At 38.9% G+C, this 16,279-nt stretch overlaps 1 protein-coding gene across 3 annotated transcripts in view; it reads left to right on the top strand.

Annotated features, from left to right (window-relative positions):
* SLC15A5 (solute carrier family 15 member 5) overlaps positions 1 to 16,279 on the top strand; it is a 58,457-nt gene that overhangs the window by 9,340 nt on the left and 32,838 nt on the right. For all 3 annotated transcript variants that reach the window (XM_075919730.2, XM_075919731.2, XM_006130325.5), the window contains 3 exons: positions 825 to 994; positions 8,191 to 8,411; positions 11,146 to 11,332. In XM_075919730.2, coding sequence (XP_075775845.2) covers positions 825 to 994; positions 8,191 to 8,411; positions 11,146 to 11,332 — 578 coding nt within the window. The remainder of the gene's footprint in view (positions 1 to 824; positions 995 to 8,190; positions 8,412 to 11,145; positions 11,333 to 16,279) is intronic.

Raw genomic sequence — 16,279 nt, 5'->3', positions numbered from 1 at the left:
CCCACCGCTTCCGATAGTCCAGCATATCTGATAATCCGACACCCCCTGGGTCCTAAACGTGCCAGATTATTGGAAGTTTACTGTAGTAAGTTTTATTTATTCTCTTAGCTAATACTACAGGTACCTCTACAAATTCTCTACCTTAAAATCCACCTTTTCTTAGATTATATTAAAGGAAACACTATTCAATGGTGCAAATGGTCACAGGCTGATACTCTAGTCTAGCTGCACTAATTTACCACTGTAGCTATGCTATTTAAGACATAAGTAATGAAATCTCAAGTTGTGGACATTCTGTGATCTGCTAGAGTCATAAAGGAAACGTTTTTCCTTGTATATAGAATTATACATTTGGTATGGGTCATTATTGAGTTTTTTCTACCTTCTGTTGCCAACCCCATGATTTCAAAAACATTAATCAAACATCTGTAAACCAAGAGATTGACTTAAAAATCAAGAGTTTTTTGTTTTGGTTTTGTGTTGTTTTTTTTAATGGGGTACTTTTTTGTCTTTTCAGCCTATAGGCTTCAATCTTTTTTTTTTTTTTTTTTTCTTCAACCAGGAGAGCTAGAAACTTGGTCTCTTTTTTATAAATAATGCTGAGACTCCCATTATCCAAGGATAGTTCATATAGATTGTCAGGCTATACAGGATCCTGACTTATACCATACTGGTATGAATACACCCCACTCGTTGTTAAAGTAAATAAACCTTTTCACTTCACAATGCTTAAAATTGTATTTTGTGCAACAGAACTGCATTCTTAATGACTTAAATCTCCTTACTGCTATCCCTCTTAGAGTAATTTTATCTGTTTGCCATAGGTTTTATTGGCTGGTTAACTTAAATTCAGCGGTTGTCTTTGTTAGCATTTCTTATATCCAGCAATCTGTGGCCAAGAACCTTGGTTTTCTTATCCCATTTGTGTCCCTGCTTATGGCCCTGATCACGATTCACATGGTGCGCAGTGAAATGATTTATCAGCCCAAAAAAGGTAAGATGTAAATATGTCTCTTAGAAATGACTTTAAAAATTATTTAACTGTTTCTCCCCTCCTCCTCTCCTCCCCCCCCTCCTCCCCCAAGCTACATCCATTCTGTCTGCATTCATTTTGGACTTAATCCTGATAAGTACCTCTTGTGAAAGGCTGGACATCTACTCACTGCCACTAATTTCAGCACTTTGCAGAATCTAGCTGGGGCAATGCATGCATATCCTGTCCTGTAAGGCGGGGGTAGCGGGTGTGTGGACAGAGTGGTTTTGTCTGTTGGGTGGTATTAGCCCTCACAACCCTCAAGGTCCATAGGGCAATGCCAGTAGGCCCAGTGGCCAGGCAGAGGGGCCTATCACCCTCAAGCAGCCCTTCAGTGCAGGGCAGTGTGGCCTCAAACAGTATCAAAGGAGCCACAGGCCCACCCGACTCCACCAGTCCCTAACCCAGGGCCTTGAGAATGGTGGAGCATTCTACTGCCTCCTCAGTGGGGAGTCCCACTGAAACATGCTGAGATCACCTGGGTGGGAGATACCACTGGCTCACTCCCTCTAAGTAACTTTCTACTGTACTCAGTGCTGTGGCACTCCATGAAGCCTCAGGATCTTCAGGCTCCTTAGCCCCTGGTCACTCTCTGGTGCTCTGTCAGGTATTGAGACTTATTTTGGTCTGGGAGGAAAGAAGAGGGTCTCTCACATCTACTGACTGATTCCACTGCAAGCACATTCTCTCTGGCACCCACACAGAATCGAGCTTCTTCCTTTTATAGTGGTACAGAACTTCGAGCATGCCCAGTACAGCCAGAGAGACGGGACTTCCTCTGCCCACAGTGAGGTGTTAAACCCTTACAGCCTAATGCAGGGTTTACACACCTGATCACAAAGGCCCAAATAAAACCTTTTAAAGTGGGCCTGTACCAGGAGATGGTTGAATCACAAGAGATCTGATGCTGATTTTCTATTTTAAAGCTCAATTGCTGCAATGTAAGCTACTACAACAGAACCTCAGAGTTATGAACACCTGAGGTTGTTTTAAGCATTGTTCGTAACTTGGGGATGTTTGCATCTTCGAACAAAATGATATAGTCCTTTCAAAGGTTTCCAACTGAATATTGACTTAACACAGCTTTGAAACTTTACTACACAAAATAAAAATGCTGCTTTTAATCATCTTAATTTAAATGAAACAAGCAAGGAGACAGTTTCCTCACCTTGTCAAATATTTTAAAACTTTTTTTAGCAGTTTACATTTAACACAGAACTGTACTGTATTTGCTTTTTTTTCCCCTCTCTCTCTCTCTCTCTCTGCTACTGCCTAAATGCATATTTCTAGTTCCAAATAAGGTGTGTGGTTGGCTGATCAGTTCGTAACTATGGTGTTTGTACCTCTGAAGATCTACTATATGTCTAAAACAAAAATTTAGAAATAAGCTGTTTTGCACAAGAAAAGTTTAAATATGTGTAGTTTTAGCTATGAGTATTTTAAGACATACAAAGAGATTTTTTTTTACTACTTCTCCTAGCTTATTGCAACATTTTAACATATAGCAACCCTTCAAAGTATTTTGATTCTGCTTTATAACTTGTAAAATGAAATGTATATGCAGGAAAAGGAGGGGCACTATAGCAGATGCAAGGAAATAAGCTACCAAAAAAGAGAATAAAAGTTTAACTTTAAATAAACCCTGATTGATTAAACAATGTAAAAAAAAAAGGTAACAAACACAGGTTAGATAGTTGTTGGCAGTGTTCTTGTCAGGATGAGACACAGTAATATCTATCCTATGACCAACTTCTGTTGTGGAACAGACAAGTTTTCAAGTTTTACAGAGCTGAGAGAGACCTTGGTGAAGCTTTATCCCTTCCACAAACAGAAGTTTGCTGTTGTTTGAATCTGAACTTTGCAGGTTGAGCCAGGCTGTTCTGGAAAATCACAGCACTGATGTCACTTATGGTCACAGCAAAGAGTACAAGAGATAACAAGAATTTTTTGGTGGCGTCGCAAATTTTAATTTCCCTCCAAAGGCAGTACAGGCAGCACTTGTTTGTATATTATTGCTTAATGTTTTTCCTAATGAATGTTGTTTGGTTTAATTAATATTTTGCAAGTCTCAACAGAATTATCCATCTTTGGAGTAATATTCTGAGAGCTTTTAATCCTTATCTTGGCTCCTTCCAATAAAGTGACTAAATTGGACATTCTTTAGAGTAATAATTTAAATCCATACGTGACCTTAAAGAAATGATTTTTTATATATGCTACCTTTTTTATTTTAAAGTAACGTTTCCAGTGTGAACCATGTATTCCATCATGTTTAGCTGTCAAGCACTAACTTCATTTGCATTTCTTTTCACTGTTATAATTTTGAGACCTGGCAAGTGACCAAAGATGGGGAAAAATGTGGTTCTAGCATCCAGTGTGTAATATAGGTTTTTTATTAGAATGGATATTCATGATTAGATCAAGGTCTGAGTAGCAAAGCATCAGAGCCATAGGCTGTAGGTATAAAAAAGTTAGAAGATTACTTTCTAAACGTTATTTTAATGTCAATACAGATGAACATTTCCAAGGAAACATTAAAAATCTGGCCACCCATAAACATGAAATGGATAATGTTGATATATACTGAGATACACGGTTATGACTGTAGAATAGATCTCTAATGCAAAGCCACTGAGGCACATCATATGATTTCTAAGAACATAACAATGGCTATACTAAGTCAGACCAAAGGTCTACCTAGCTCAGTATCCTCTCCTCCGACAGTAGCCAATGCAAGGTGTCCCAGAGAGAAGGACTAGAACAGGGAATCGTCAAGTGATCTCTCCACTGTCACTCATTCCCAGCTTCTAACAAACAGAGGCTAGGGACACCATTCGTACCCATCCTGGCTAATAGTTATTGACTATTAATTTATCTAGTTCTTTTTTGAACCCTGGTAAAGTCCCGATTTACACAACATCCTCTGGAAAGGAGTTCCACAAGTTGACTGTGCATTGCGTGAAGATATATTTCCTTTTGTTTGTTTTAAACTTGCTACCTACTAATTTCATTTGGTGACCCCTAGTTTTTATATTACGGGAACAAGTAAACTTCTCCCTTATTCACTTTCTCCATACTAACCATGACCTCCATCATATCCCCTCTTAGTCTCCTCCCAGTCTTTTTAATCTTTCCTCATATGACAGTCGTTCCAAAGCACAATAACTTTTGTTGCCCTTTTTTGAACTTTTTCCAATGCCAAGATATCTTTTTGGAGATGAGGTGATCACATCTGTGCACAGTATTCCAGATACGGGCGTACCATGGATTTATATAAAGGCAATAAGATGTTCTCTGCCCCACTCTATCCCTTTTAGAATTATTGCCAATATTCTATTTGCTTTTTTCACTGCTGCTGCACATTGGGTGGATGTTTTCAGAGAACTATCACACAGTGACTCGAAGATCTCTCTTGAGTGGTAATAGCCCCCTCACTTTGTACGTATAGTTGGGATTATGTTTTCCAATTACATTACTTTGCATTTATCAACATTAAAATTCATTTGCCATTTTGTTACCTAGTCGCCTAGTTTTACGAGATCCTTTTGAAGCTCTTCACAGTCTGCTTTGGTCTTAACTATCTTGAGCAGTTTAGTATCATCTGTAAATTTAGTCATTTTGCTGTTTAACTCATTCTCCAGATCATTTATGAATGTGTTGAATAGGTCTGATCCCAGTGTGGACCCCTGTGGGTCAGCACTAGTTACCCTTCTCCATTCTGAAAACTGACGATTTATTCCTACCCTTTGTTTCCTATGTTTTGATGAGTTATCAGTCCATGAGAGGACCTTCCCTCTTATCCATGACAGCTTACATTACTTAAATTTCCAAAATGCCTTTGACAAGATCCCTCTCCAAAGGCTTTTAAGTACATTATATCCATTGGCTCAGGTTTTGGAATCTCTGTAACATCTTCAGTTAAGAAGACCAAAGTTTCTCTGCAATGACCGTATCATCTTTGAGTGATCCTTTATCATCTTCTTTATCCTTCTTCTGATGTACTTAAAAAAATGGTGGGGGTTTTTTGTTTGTTTTTTGGTTAGCTGTTATTCAAATTCCTTTTTGGCCTTCCTACTTATGTTTAATACTTCATTTGACAGCATTTATACTCGTTCTAGTTTCCTCACTAGGATTTAACTTCCACTTTTTAAACAATGCCTTTTTACCTCTCACTGCTTCTTTATTTTGTTGTTAAGCCAGGGTGGTACTTTTTTGATTCTCTTACTGTGGTTTTATTTTTATTTTTTTAATTTGGAGTTTACATTTAGGTTGAGCCTCTATTATGATGTCTTTGATCAATTTCCATGCAGCTTGCAGGGATTTTACTTTTAGCACTGTACCTTTTAATTTCTGTTTAAACTCCTCATTTTTGTGAAATTAAATATACTTTGTTCCTCTGCCTTCTTTACCCCATACCTTCCTGAATTATTGCTTCAATTAATGTCAAAATTCAAACACCATATTTCTCTAAAATAACTCTCCTTAAAAAGGAGGGATGAATCCTGGCTCCACTAATATCAGTGTCAAAGTTTTTTTTTTTTTTTTGTTATCACTGAGGTCAGAATTTCACCTAAGTTGTCCATTAAACAAAACCGCAACTACTGACAAACAACGTTTGCATCCAGGTTCAATTCTAGATGTGTCTGTCTTGTTTACCAGGGACCACAACCAGTCTGAAACTCTACACTTTGTTCAGAAGTATCCAGTAGCTAGAGTATATGGCAAGTAAATACATCATTATATTTTTACCCCTGTTCAGAACAAAATATTTTTCTAGATCTTCATAGGTGGTTGATTCTCAAATTAAATTACGAGGAGAGAGAAATTGGTCTAATAAGAAATGCATTGAAATGTCAAGGCCCAGCAATAACTTGTCATCCATGTTAAATCTTCCTGTCAATGTGAATAATGGAACATAAGTCTGATTTCTTTAATGGTCCTTGTTTCCAAGGAATAAAAATAGTCTTGAGTGTAATCTGCAATAAACTAGATCTGCTACAGCACAAACATTTCTTAGGGGGTAACATTTTTTGTATTCATTGTGTCTGCCTATTTAATAGTGTTGAAGACTTTAATCTCCTAAAAGGGTTGATTTTTAAGAGGAATTTTAGGATTCCTGATTTCTCAGAGGACTAGTGCCTGTTGTAAATGAACGTATACTTTGTAATGACCCAATGTCAACTACGGAGCAAAAAGGGATCAGACCATGTATGTGAACATCAAACTGCAAATAAGAGCTCCAAATCATGACAACAGGTACAAATTATACCCTTATGCTAGTTCTTTAATGTCGTCTTACCTTCTACAAACCCTCTTAGTACTGACTAGAAAATCTAGAATCTTTTCCCTTTTCCTGATCAGTTTTTCTTAATCTGAACACCATTATAAAGACTGGGGCTTTTTCTTCCTGGTTTTGTGTTTTGACCTCTATAAACTTAAAAATTAGAGTATTTAAGCCAGAAGGCTCAATGTTTGCTAACTTTAATCTGTATTCTGCATTTCCCTTTCTGTTAGTAAGATCTTATTAATCAATGCCAAGAGTCCAGCTATGGATACTAAGTAGATATAGATCGGGTTAAAATCCTGATTAGCCAAAAGCCATTTCTTTTGTTGTTGTTGTTGTTGTTCTTTCTTGGCATTAAGTGAATACATACAGGCTACGTCTACACTGGCCCCTTTTCCGGAAGGGGCATGTAAATTTCACTAGTCATCGTAGGGAAATCCGCGGGGGATTTAAATATCCCCCGCGGCATTTAAATAAAAATGTCCGCCGCTTTTTTCCGGCTTTTAAAAAAGCCGGAAAAGAGCATCTAGACTGGCCCCGATCCTCCGGAAAAAGTGCCCTTTTCTGGAGGCTCTTATTCTTACTTTGAATATTCTTTGAAGTAAGAATAAGAGCCTCCGGAAAAGGGCACTTTTTCCGGAGGATCGGGGCCAGTCTAGACGCTCTTTTCCGGCTTTTTTAAAAGCCGGAAAAAAGCGGCGGACATTTTTATTTAAATGCCGCGGGGGATATTTAAATCCCCCGCGGATTTCCCTACGACGACTAGTGAAATTTACATGCCCCTTCCGGAAAAGGGGCCAGTGTAGACGTAGCCACAGCGTTTGTGATAAGTGCCAAATCAGGAGATGACCACCACCATCAGTGAAAGAAATAGGCCCTGGAAAGCAGCAGTGCAAACTAACCTCACACATTCCTGTCAGAATGTTTCAACACTAGGATGACCTTTGTGGGATACAGCCATCTAACTATCTAGTAACTATCCATCAATCAAACTATAAGGTATTCATCTTGCTCCTCTTTCACAGTGATACCCATGTACCACAAACACTCCTGTGAGGTAGAGAAGTGCCATTACCACATTTGACAGAATGGGAAATAAGGCACAGAGAATAAAAAAGCTGTCTGAAGTCACACAGAGAAGGCAGGAATGTGACCCCAGTCTCCCAAGGCCTAGGCTAGGACTGCATGACTTCACATCTAAGTTTCCATGCTTATACCATTGATGGTTTCTCTGAGACTGATAACAAGGATGGTAATTGCAGTTGAGGTTTTGTTTTTCTTTTTGTTCATCGCTAACTCCTAATTTAGTTCATATAGGCTATCCCAGAACCATCAAGAGGTAATATTTTTAATAACATCTAACCTGGGCTGGCTTTGAAACCTGACCACAGAATGCTATCCTATTAGCATTCTGCTGAACCTTACCTCAGCTCACCAGCACCTCCCTTTTTAATTGGCTAGCATACAATCGCTCATTACTGGCCTGAATGGAAAACCATCCAGATCAAATCAATACAAAACATGTTCAAAGGAAAATATTAATACAGTAACTGCTCAGCCATAACACTAAATCATTCCAAAGTGTTAACAGGTAGTAAAAAACCCATCATTCTTCCTAGTGAAGAGAAGACCAAGACCTATGTACCTTCAGCAGGGTAGTTTAGGGTGCATACTGCATATAAACTTGGCCCTACATGTTCAAGTTGTCTCCTAAAGATGAATGTTTTGGAACAAATCTGATTGTCTGTACCCTTTGGCAATGAGCAAGGCAAATTGTATCACACTGTATTTTCTTACAAAAGCAATTTGGCTTGTCTTCAGTTTGGCAGCAAGTAAAATATACTGATGGCATGATGTCTCTGGTCATTTGCAGGTAGCTCCCTGCTGACAACCTTTGGAGTAGTTGCTAATGCGTTGAAAATGTGCTGTGTGAGATATCACCACCTCCATGAAGATGTGACAAGCTGGTTAGATCATGCCAAGGAAAACTATGGTGGCTGGTACAGTGAGACTCATGTAGAAAACACTAAATTGCTTGTCCAGCTCTTCCCACTCTTCACCTTTCAAATTCTATATAGAATTTGCATTATGCAGGTGAGTAAAAACTTTTAATTCTAAATTCCCATGATTACTAACATCTGATGAAATATATTTATTAGTACCTCTAGCTCCTTGGTGTGGTCTTCCACAGTTGCTTTACTGGTGCAGTAACCTTGATTTACTGCTATTGGAGTCACTGTGTTTCAGGCAAGGACCTGTGCACTTATGATGATTAAAGACAGAACACCAGCGCTCATTGGAAATACCATTATCTCCAATATTCTTAATGAATTGTAACTCCTTTGATTTTTCTACCTTTCTCTGTCGTCCTAATTGTACACTCTTTATACTGTGAAGGAGGGTATGTGTTGCTGGCATGTCCCACCCCAGAGGTGGGTGTATTTCAGTAGTAGGTGAAGTGACTCTTACACAGCCTAGGTATGGGTTTCTTTGCTTCTGGGTAAGCCGTGCTGTATAAATGTGAAAGTGTCACGCAGTTCTACTTAGGCAGACATGATTCCAACAAAGTCATTTTTGACTGGATGTTACAGGTTAAGCAGAAGTTGTCAAGGTAGTTTACCCTGTGGCAACTTGAGCAATGGTATGTTATTGAGCAGGCTTTGAGCTTCATTTTCACTGATTGGTGCTAAAATTAGTGCTTAGTGCTGGCTGCTTGAGGAAAAAAACCTTAAAATACCATATCTTAATTATACTGCCAGTATTGGCAGTCATTCCTGAGACATCCTTTTCCTAAAAATAAAAAGACGATGTTGACACTTGACATTACTAGCCACTACAAGGTGAAAATGAGTCTCTATTGACACTGACTTGTAGTCAGAATATTCAGGCACGTATTGGGAAAGGCATTCAATATTTTAGAAAGGGGATGATTTTTATACTTGAAGCAGAGGAAGCAAAGATTTCAAGCCTGAGCCTCTGCTTTGATTAGGCAATAGATTACTATTGCATCAGGAAAGATGGATGGTGCTTTCTCTATATTATCAACAGATCTGCATGCCTGTGATTCCTGCTGATAATTTTATTCCTATTAATAATGTTGATTCTCACGTGCAATTGGCAACAGACATCAGAGGTCTGTAAGTTGTGTGGCAATCTGAGTTCAGCCACTATTTCTTTGCTCATCTTTAAGTTTTTTGAACATTTTTTGTCCTCCTTTGGAGGTGAGCACTGGATAATCTTTCTTTTTAAGAGATTTAGCATTCTGAATAACCCTGAAGTACTGAACAAAGTTTCAATACATAAGAATAATTTTGTCCACCACTGACTTGCAGACACCTCAAAGGTGAATACATGGCAACGGTTTTAGGAATGCCTAACAGCACTGAAAAAATGTTTAGAACAGCAGTTGAATGTGAGATTTAACTGAAACAACAAGAGGCATACGTAGTTGAACAGTAATTTTTGGAGGTGGATTCTCCTCAAGATATTAAAATTAACATGTTATGAGATACACCATAGGGTCATCTGTGACTATCAGTTCTGCAGACATCAGTTGTATGTTCATCAGAAAGACTTATGGAAAATAAAGCTAAAGTAAATCACATTTGTTTGATGCATGTGTCTGATCAGAGATTCATGTATAAATGCATGTAACTGAATTGATTTACATTGGGTTTACTGAAAGATTCACCTTATTCTGGAGAATTTAACAGGAGCAGAAGGCAAATAGACTTGTGGTCAATGTACAGGGTAGGTGTCGAGATCTGGGTTTTATGCTCAGCTGTTCTGTGTGAACTGGGAATGTCTCCTAACTCTCTTTCCTTATCAGTCTATGAAATGGAGATAATGATATTTTCTGGCTGCATGTGGGAGTGGTGAGGCTTCATTCACTGATGTTTGTGATGTACCAAGCTGGAAAAAAGAGAGACTTGCTTGTTAACTTTGAGAACTGCTCTGATACCATGATGATGAGTGAGTGACTTTGATAAAAGTTTTATAAAGTTTTATAAAAACTTTGATTTTCATGTGTAAGACAACAAATAGGTGTAAACTGTCCTCTGTTGCTATGGTATATACCTATCTGCTCCCCTAGATCTGCTTTGATTTCACTGGCCTTGGGAGATTGGCACTAGTGGGCTTCTTGCCTTCCCATTATCAATTTCTCTCTTAATTTACCCAGAAATACAGAAAAATGCTGTTTGTTGTGGTTATTTTTAAAGGACATGGACAAATATTCATCCTGTGCTTCATAGTGGTGTGTCTGTTAGATACAACTTGCTGAGATGGGCTAAAAAAAATTATGGCTGCCTTTGTAAGTATATATTCTGCTTGTGTTTTTCTGTAAAATAATTTTATATCTTACTTTCTAATGGAAGGTGGCTGATCAGTTCTGTTAGCAAACATTGGCTTGCTGAACTATAAGGAGCAAGTAAAAGTTCTTTAGTGGAGTTACTGCAGTATTGGAGCTATTGACTGAATATGTGGGATAGACAAAAAAGGTGATACCCAATGGTCATATTTGATGATCTTGTTATACTGAAGGATAACTGAAACAGAGGGTAAAAATTTAGAGCTCAACAGAAGATGAAGTAACCGCATCACATCAGCAGAAAGATAACTGATTATTTTTTCATGGTTGGGCCTTCCCTTTTGAGAATCTTGTAACAGATCTGTAAATATTTGGTTTACTGGCATTTCAACTGGGAGAAGAGCATGGAGCAAAATCCATCTGAAAGAGGTTCCCAAATACATTAGAATTTTGTCTTTGTGAAAAAACCCTCAGTCTCATATATAGATAAACAGGGTGGGTTTTTTCCCCACAATGCAGATTCCTTCAGGATATTATCTCCAGACCATGAATTCCAACTTGAATTTGAATGGATTTTTCTTGCCAATTGCAGCGATGAATGTGATAAGCATTGTACCCTTATTAATTCTTGCTCCTGTTTTGGAATGCCTCAACACTCATCTATTGAGTTACAAGAAAGACCAACGCTTTCCGACATTTTACATTGGTGAGTATGAAATACATTTGTGTATGGTCTTCATCTGCATTTCATTCCTGACTGAAAAACTAAACTAGTTGATGGATCTGAAGGATGTGCTTGCTAGATGACACTCAGTGCATTGGAAAGTATGAACACTGAGAGAGAAAATCAACTGTTTTGGAGTAGCCTCCAGGATGATGATGATGACTTGGAGAGATTGGCTGTAACTGAGCTGAGGAAACATGCCAAAGATCAATAAAATGTTTCCACTCTATTTCGAGACTGGTTGGGGAAAATCCTTTTGTGTTGAGCCCCTAAAAACAGACAAAGCTTTGAGATGAAGTACTCAAGGATGTACTAGAAGGACAATCCTGAGACTGTGTATGATGATTTGCTAACTTCCTAAAAGCTTTCTGTTATGGTTGAACCTCCCTGGTTCAACACCCTCAGGACCCAAGTGATCTCAAACAAGGGAATTTACTGGACCAGGGGAGGTCAGGTGTCTGGGATCTCCAGGGGCTACCCTCCTGGCTGCTGCCTCAGGAGAATCCAGAGGCCTGGCCTCCTCTGGCTCACCTGCCTGGCTCTGCTGTCCCATGGGGTGCTGCTCCCTAGCCCTAGCCCCACACGGCAGCAGCTGCTCCCAGGGCTCCCTGGCCCCATGCGCACAGCGGCAGTTGATTCTGGGGGTCCCTCACACAGCAGCAGCTGCTTCTGGAGTTATCTACCCTAGCTCACTGGCCCCAGACCGGCTCTGCTCCAATCCAACCTCTGAACCTCTGGGGCCAGGGCTCTCTGTTTCCTCTGAATGTTGCTGTACCAGAGAATCCTGGAAGGAAGAGGTTCAACTTGTAGTTCCAGTTTAATTCCTATATTTCCAGTTTTACTAGTATAGAAAAGTGGTGTCTTGTCTTCTCCTATATAAATAGAACTGTGAAACACTGACAGATGTGTAATTGTTGTGGCTGCTCAACACTGGAATATACCTAACTCCTAAGGTGCCAGTAATGTGCCCGGTGTTCAATGACACGGAGGTAAGCAATGTAGGTGCTTGAGCCACTAGGCCTTATAGGCCCTAGCCCTGGTGGGACCTAATAACCACTCGGACAACTGCCTAAGGGTGCATCTACATAGCAGCATAACTCAAAATAAGATACGCAATTTGAGCTATGCAAATTGATTATCTTATTTCGATGCTATTTTGAAATTGCTTATTTCTTCACTTGGTGCTGTATATACAGCACCAAATTTCAACATAAAGCGTTATTCCAAAACGTCCCTTATTCCTCGTAAAATGAGGTTTACAGGGACATCGGAATAGCGAGCCTGAAATAACGGGCTAGTTGTAAAGATGTGAGAGAGCTGTTTTGGGATTCTCCAGTATCCCAAAATAGCGTTGCAGTGTAGACATACCCTAAGTGAAAGAGTATTTTACTGGGGTGGGTGAGAAAAGGTAGCAGATGCCCTTTCCTAGGTACAGAGGCTTTAACAGTTACAGGTCCAAGTGAGCAACAGCAGTTCTTGCTTGGGTCCCCTGGGGCAATCCAACTGAGCATCAGGGCTTATCAGTCCTAGTGGCTTAACTACCCTTTCCAGTCTAAAACTACACCAAATATGATTTTCCCTGTAGACGCTATTTCTATAAGAGGTCAAGCAATAATGCTGCTTCTCAGTCCCTTCCAAATGTTGAGGCCTTTCACATCCAAAGGTAAATTTTACAATTTGGGGACTCATCCCTGATCAGTTCATATCGAAGAAGAACAGTATTCACCTATTTATTGAAATCTGTCTCCACTAACAAAGATTTCCAGGTAGAGCAAGCTCTATTCCTGTTTATTTTATCATCCACCTTGCAGTGTAAACTTCTTCAGACAAAACTGTTCATAAACAAGTATTTCCTCTTCTGCTAGTATAATTCATTGCCCTGTGGCATGGAGTACAATCATTGCTGAAATGCAGAAGTATTAATCAGATGAAAGTTAGACTAATTAAGGCTGTTGTTAAGTCTTGCACAAAGTAGAAGCGTATAACACAGCAGGTGGCAATTAACCCTGGTTTTCAAAAAACATCTAAATTAGACCTCAAAAAGTACATTCAGATGATGATGTTTTCCTTAAAACCATGGAAATTCCGAGTGGATGCTAGGGTACTATCCTATTGTGCTTTACTGCAGCAGAGTACACAAGGTAGCTTAGTCTTAATGGTTCTGGTTTTAAAAATAGCCTCCACACAAAATAACTTGAGGTGTAATTAACTGTGGGTGCAAACGATGACTGTTAGATATCTAACTACATGATTGCACCTGCAAATCTGGTAGAGCTGTAAGTGCCAGCATTTTGTGCCAGAAGTTAATTAGGTTCACAATTATTTGCAGGAGCAAAATTGGAAGTGTAAATAGGCTGTTGGTTTTAAGCCAGGTCTTAATGTATTCAAATGCAAATTTTGTAACGGAATTAAAAAACAGTAGTAATATTGAAAAAAACCTTAAAAAAAAAAAGCATGAAGGCAAAGTTTCAATAAAACATTAACATACTACATTATGTGTTTCTGTTTTATGAATCAGGTTAATATCAAAGAACCTGGCTAAAGACTAAAAATCTATGAATATGTAACTGTATAAATAATGATGCATTATTTATCCAACTGTAATATTATCTTTGAACCTATTGTAGTTTTTCACACCAATCCTTCTAAGCAGATGTATAAAAATTCTATGTAGACTATATTAGAGCTTTCAAATACATTTTTTTTCTTTTTATAAATTAAGGATGATTCAAGTGATATGAAAAATTTGTAGACCCAGATCTTAGCCCCAAATGTATTTTAGACCTGAATGTCTCTCTGAGACATACAGTCAGCCAATACTTAAAGCTAATTAAGTATCTGTAGATTCGTATCTGTAGTATTCTTACATTAATTGATTCAGTAAAAGTGACACAGATTTAAGAAAGAATTGGTCATGTTGATAATATCCAGAGATACAACAAGGATTTTTTTTTAAATTTAGGAGGTGATAGTAATCCTTCCACTGCACAATCTAAAGGTGAGTTAGGAATCAACTTTCTCTGTTTCATAATTAGTTATTGTCTGCAGGATTTCATGCACCCTTCTCTGAAGCAACTTGAATTGGCTGCTGTTGCAGATAAGAGACTGGACAAGATGGTAATTCCTATGTTAGGCTGATAATTAATGCATTTCAGGCTCAACTAGAGATATAAAATGCTGTCTTCTTGCCAGGTATTAACACACTGTAGGGCTCTTGGAGCTTTCTCATAGAGGGCTCTTTTAATTTTGCAGGGAAAGGCGTAACAGTTTTCCCACTGGAAAATAGACGAGGCAGAATCAAGATATTAGTGCAATTTGTTTACAACTTCTGTGCGCAACTTCTGTTCCTTTGAATGAAGATCACAAACTGCACACAGATGACTTTCTCTTGGATAAACTTCAGCTAAAGCCACACTATTCTGTCCCTTGGGGCATGTCTACCCATGGATCATACATCGGATTAATTTAAATTTATTCACCTTAAAATACCTTGCATCCACATGCAGCATTTTTTTAAAGTGAATTATTCAGCATTTTAGGTCACAGTAATAATCCCCTTTGGAACAGGAATAACTCCTCTTCACTGTGAGTTTGTTTGCTTCATGGTTTATGCTATACACTCATCGATTCTAAGGTCACCAGGGACCACAGTGATAATCTAATCTGAACTCCTGCATAACACAGGTTGTAGCACTTCCCTGAATGGATTTCTCTTTGAACCTGACCATAACTTTTAGAAAAGCTATTAATCTTCATTTTGAAACTGCCAGTGATGGACAACCCATCACAACCTTTGGTAAATTGTCCCAGGATTTACTACCTCACTTTTCTAGTCTGAATTTGTTTGAACTTCCAGCATTTGGCTGCTAGATAGACCGAAGGGCTCTTGATCAAATATTTGTCTCCCATGTAGATACATAAAGACTGCGATTCGTTTACCTTCTCTTTGTTAAGCTAAATAAATTGAGCCCCTTGTGTCTGTCACTATAAGGTGTTTTCTAACCCTTTGATCATTCTTATGGCTCTTCTCTGAACCATCTCCAATTTATCAATAATCTTTTTGTATTATGGATGTCAGACCTGGACAGCAGTCACACCTATCAAAATACAGAGGGAAAATTATGTCCCTGCTATTACTTAATATTCCTCTGTTTATGCATCCAAGATTACCACTACTCCACTTCTGACAGTATTCTACACCTGGATTACCACTCTCAGCTTAGAGGGATCATCTTGGCAAGATGTCATCTTTTAAATGATGGCATGCAGTCAGAAGTGCCTCTATCTGATACCAGGTAGTGGTAAGGTTACAAACCCATTAAAGCAGCCATGCTTCCTTGCAGAGTGCCTGGACTTGACTGACTTTTTTGGAGAGCTAGACCTTTCCAGGGAAATTACCAGAATGCAAACCTCTGTGGGACACTGACAGAACAAATGAAGAAAGGACATATTCCCAGAGCTAGTTTCAGTGCCAAGTCAAAGCACAGCAACTCCAGCAGAAGTACTGTACCTGAAATCAGGGAACAAAAGTGGAACCTCCAATAATGCCCCTCTCTATGCTAAAAGAGCCCTATTTTTTACAAGCAACGCTACTGCCATTCCTAAGAATGATATGGTGGACAGTTTTCTACAAAGTGTCCAAGACCATGTGGAAAGGCTTCATGTGGCCCACTGGGCTTCTATGTGTGGTCTGAAAGACATTTTCTTTACCATTGCCCACACACAGGGTTGCCAGATCCTACTGATTTTCATGTGCATAGTTTTTTTTTTCTCCTACTTGTATTACAAAAGTGACACACATTTAAAGCAAGGGCCCACAAAGTGATTGCACACACTGTGAAAACCATGCACTGCCTCTGCTACCAATCAAAATGCTGCCACGGTTCAGTCAGTATGCCACACATATTCTAGGTATAGAAGCACAGTTAG

This window comes from Pelodiscus sinensis, chromosome 1 (genome assembly GCF_052426305.1).
Source record: "Pelodiscus sinensis isolate ZL-2025 chromosome 1, ASM5242630v1, whole genome shotgun sequence".
In the NCBI taxonomy this organism is placed as follows: Eukaryota; Metazoa; Chordata; order Testudines; family Trionychidae; genus Pelodiscus; species Pelodiscus sinensis.
This window is presented reverse-complemented; position numbering and strand designations above follow the sequence as displayed.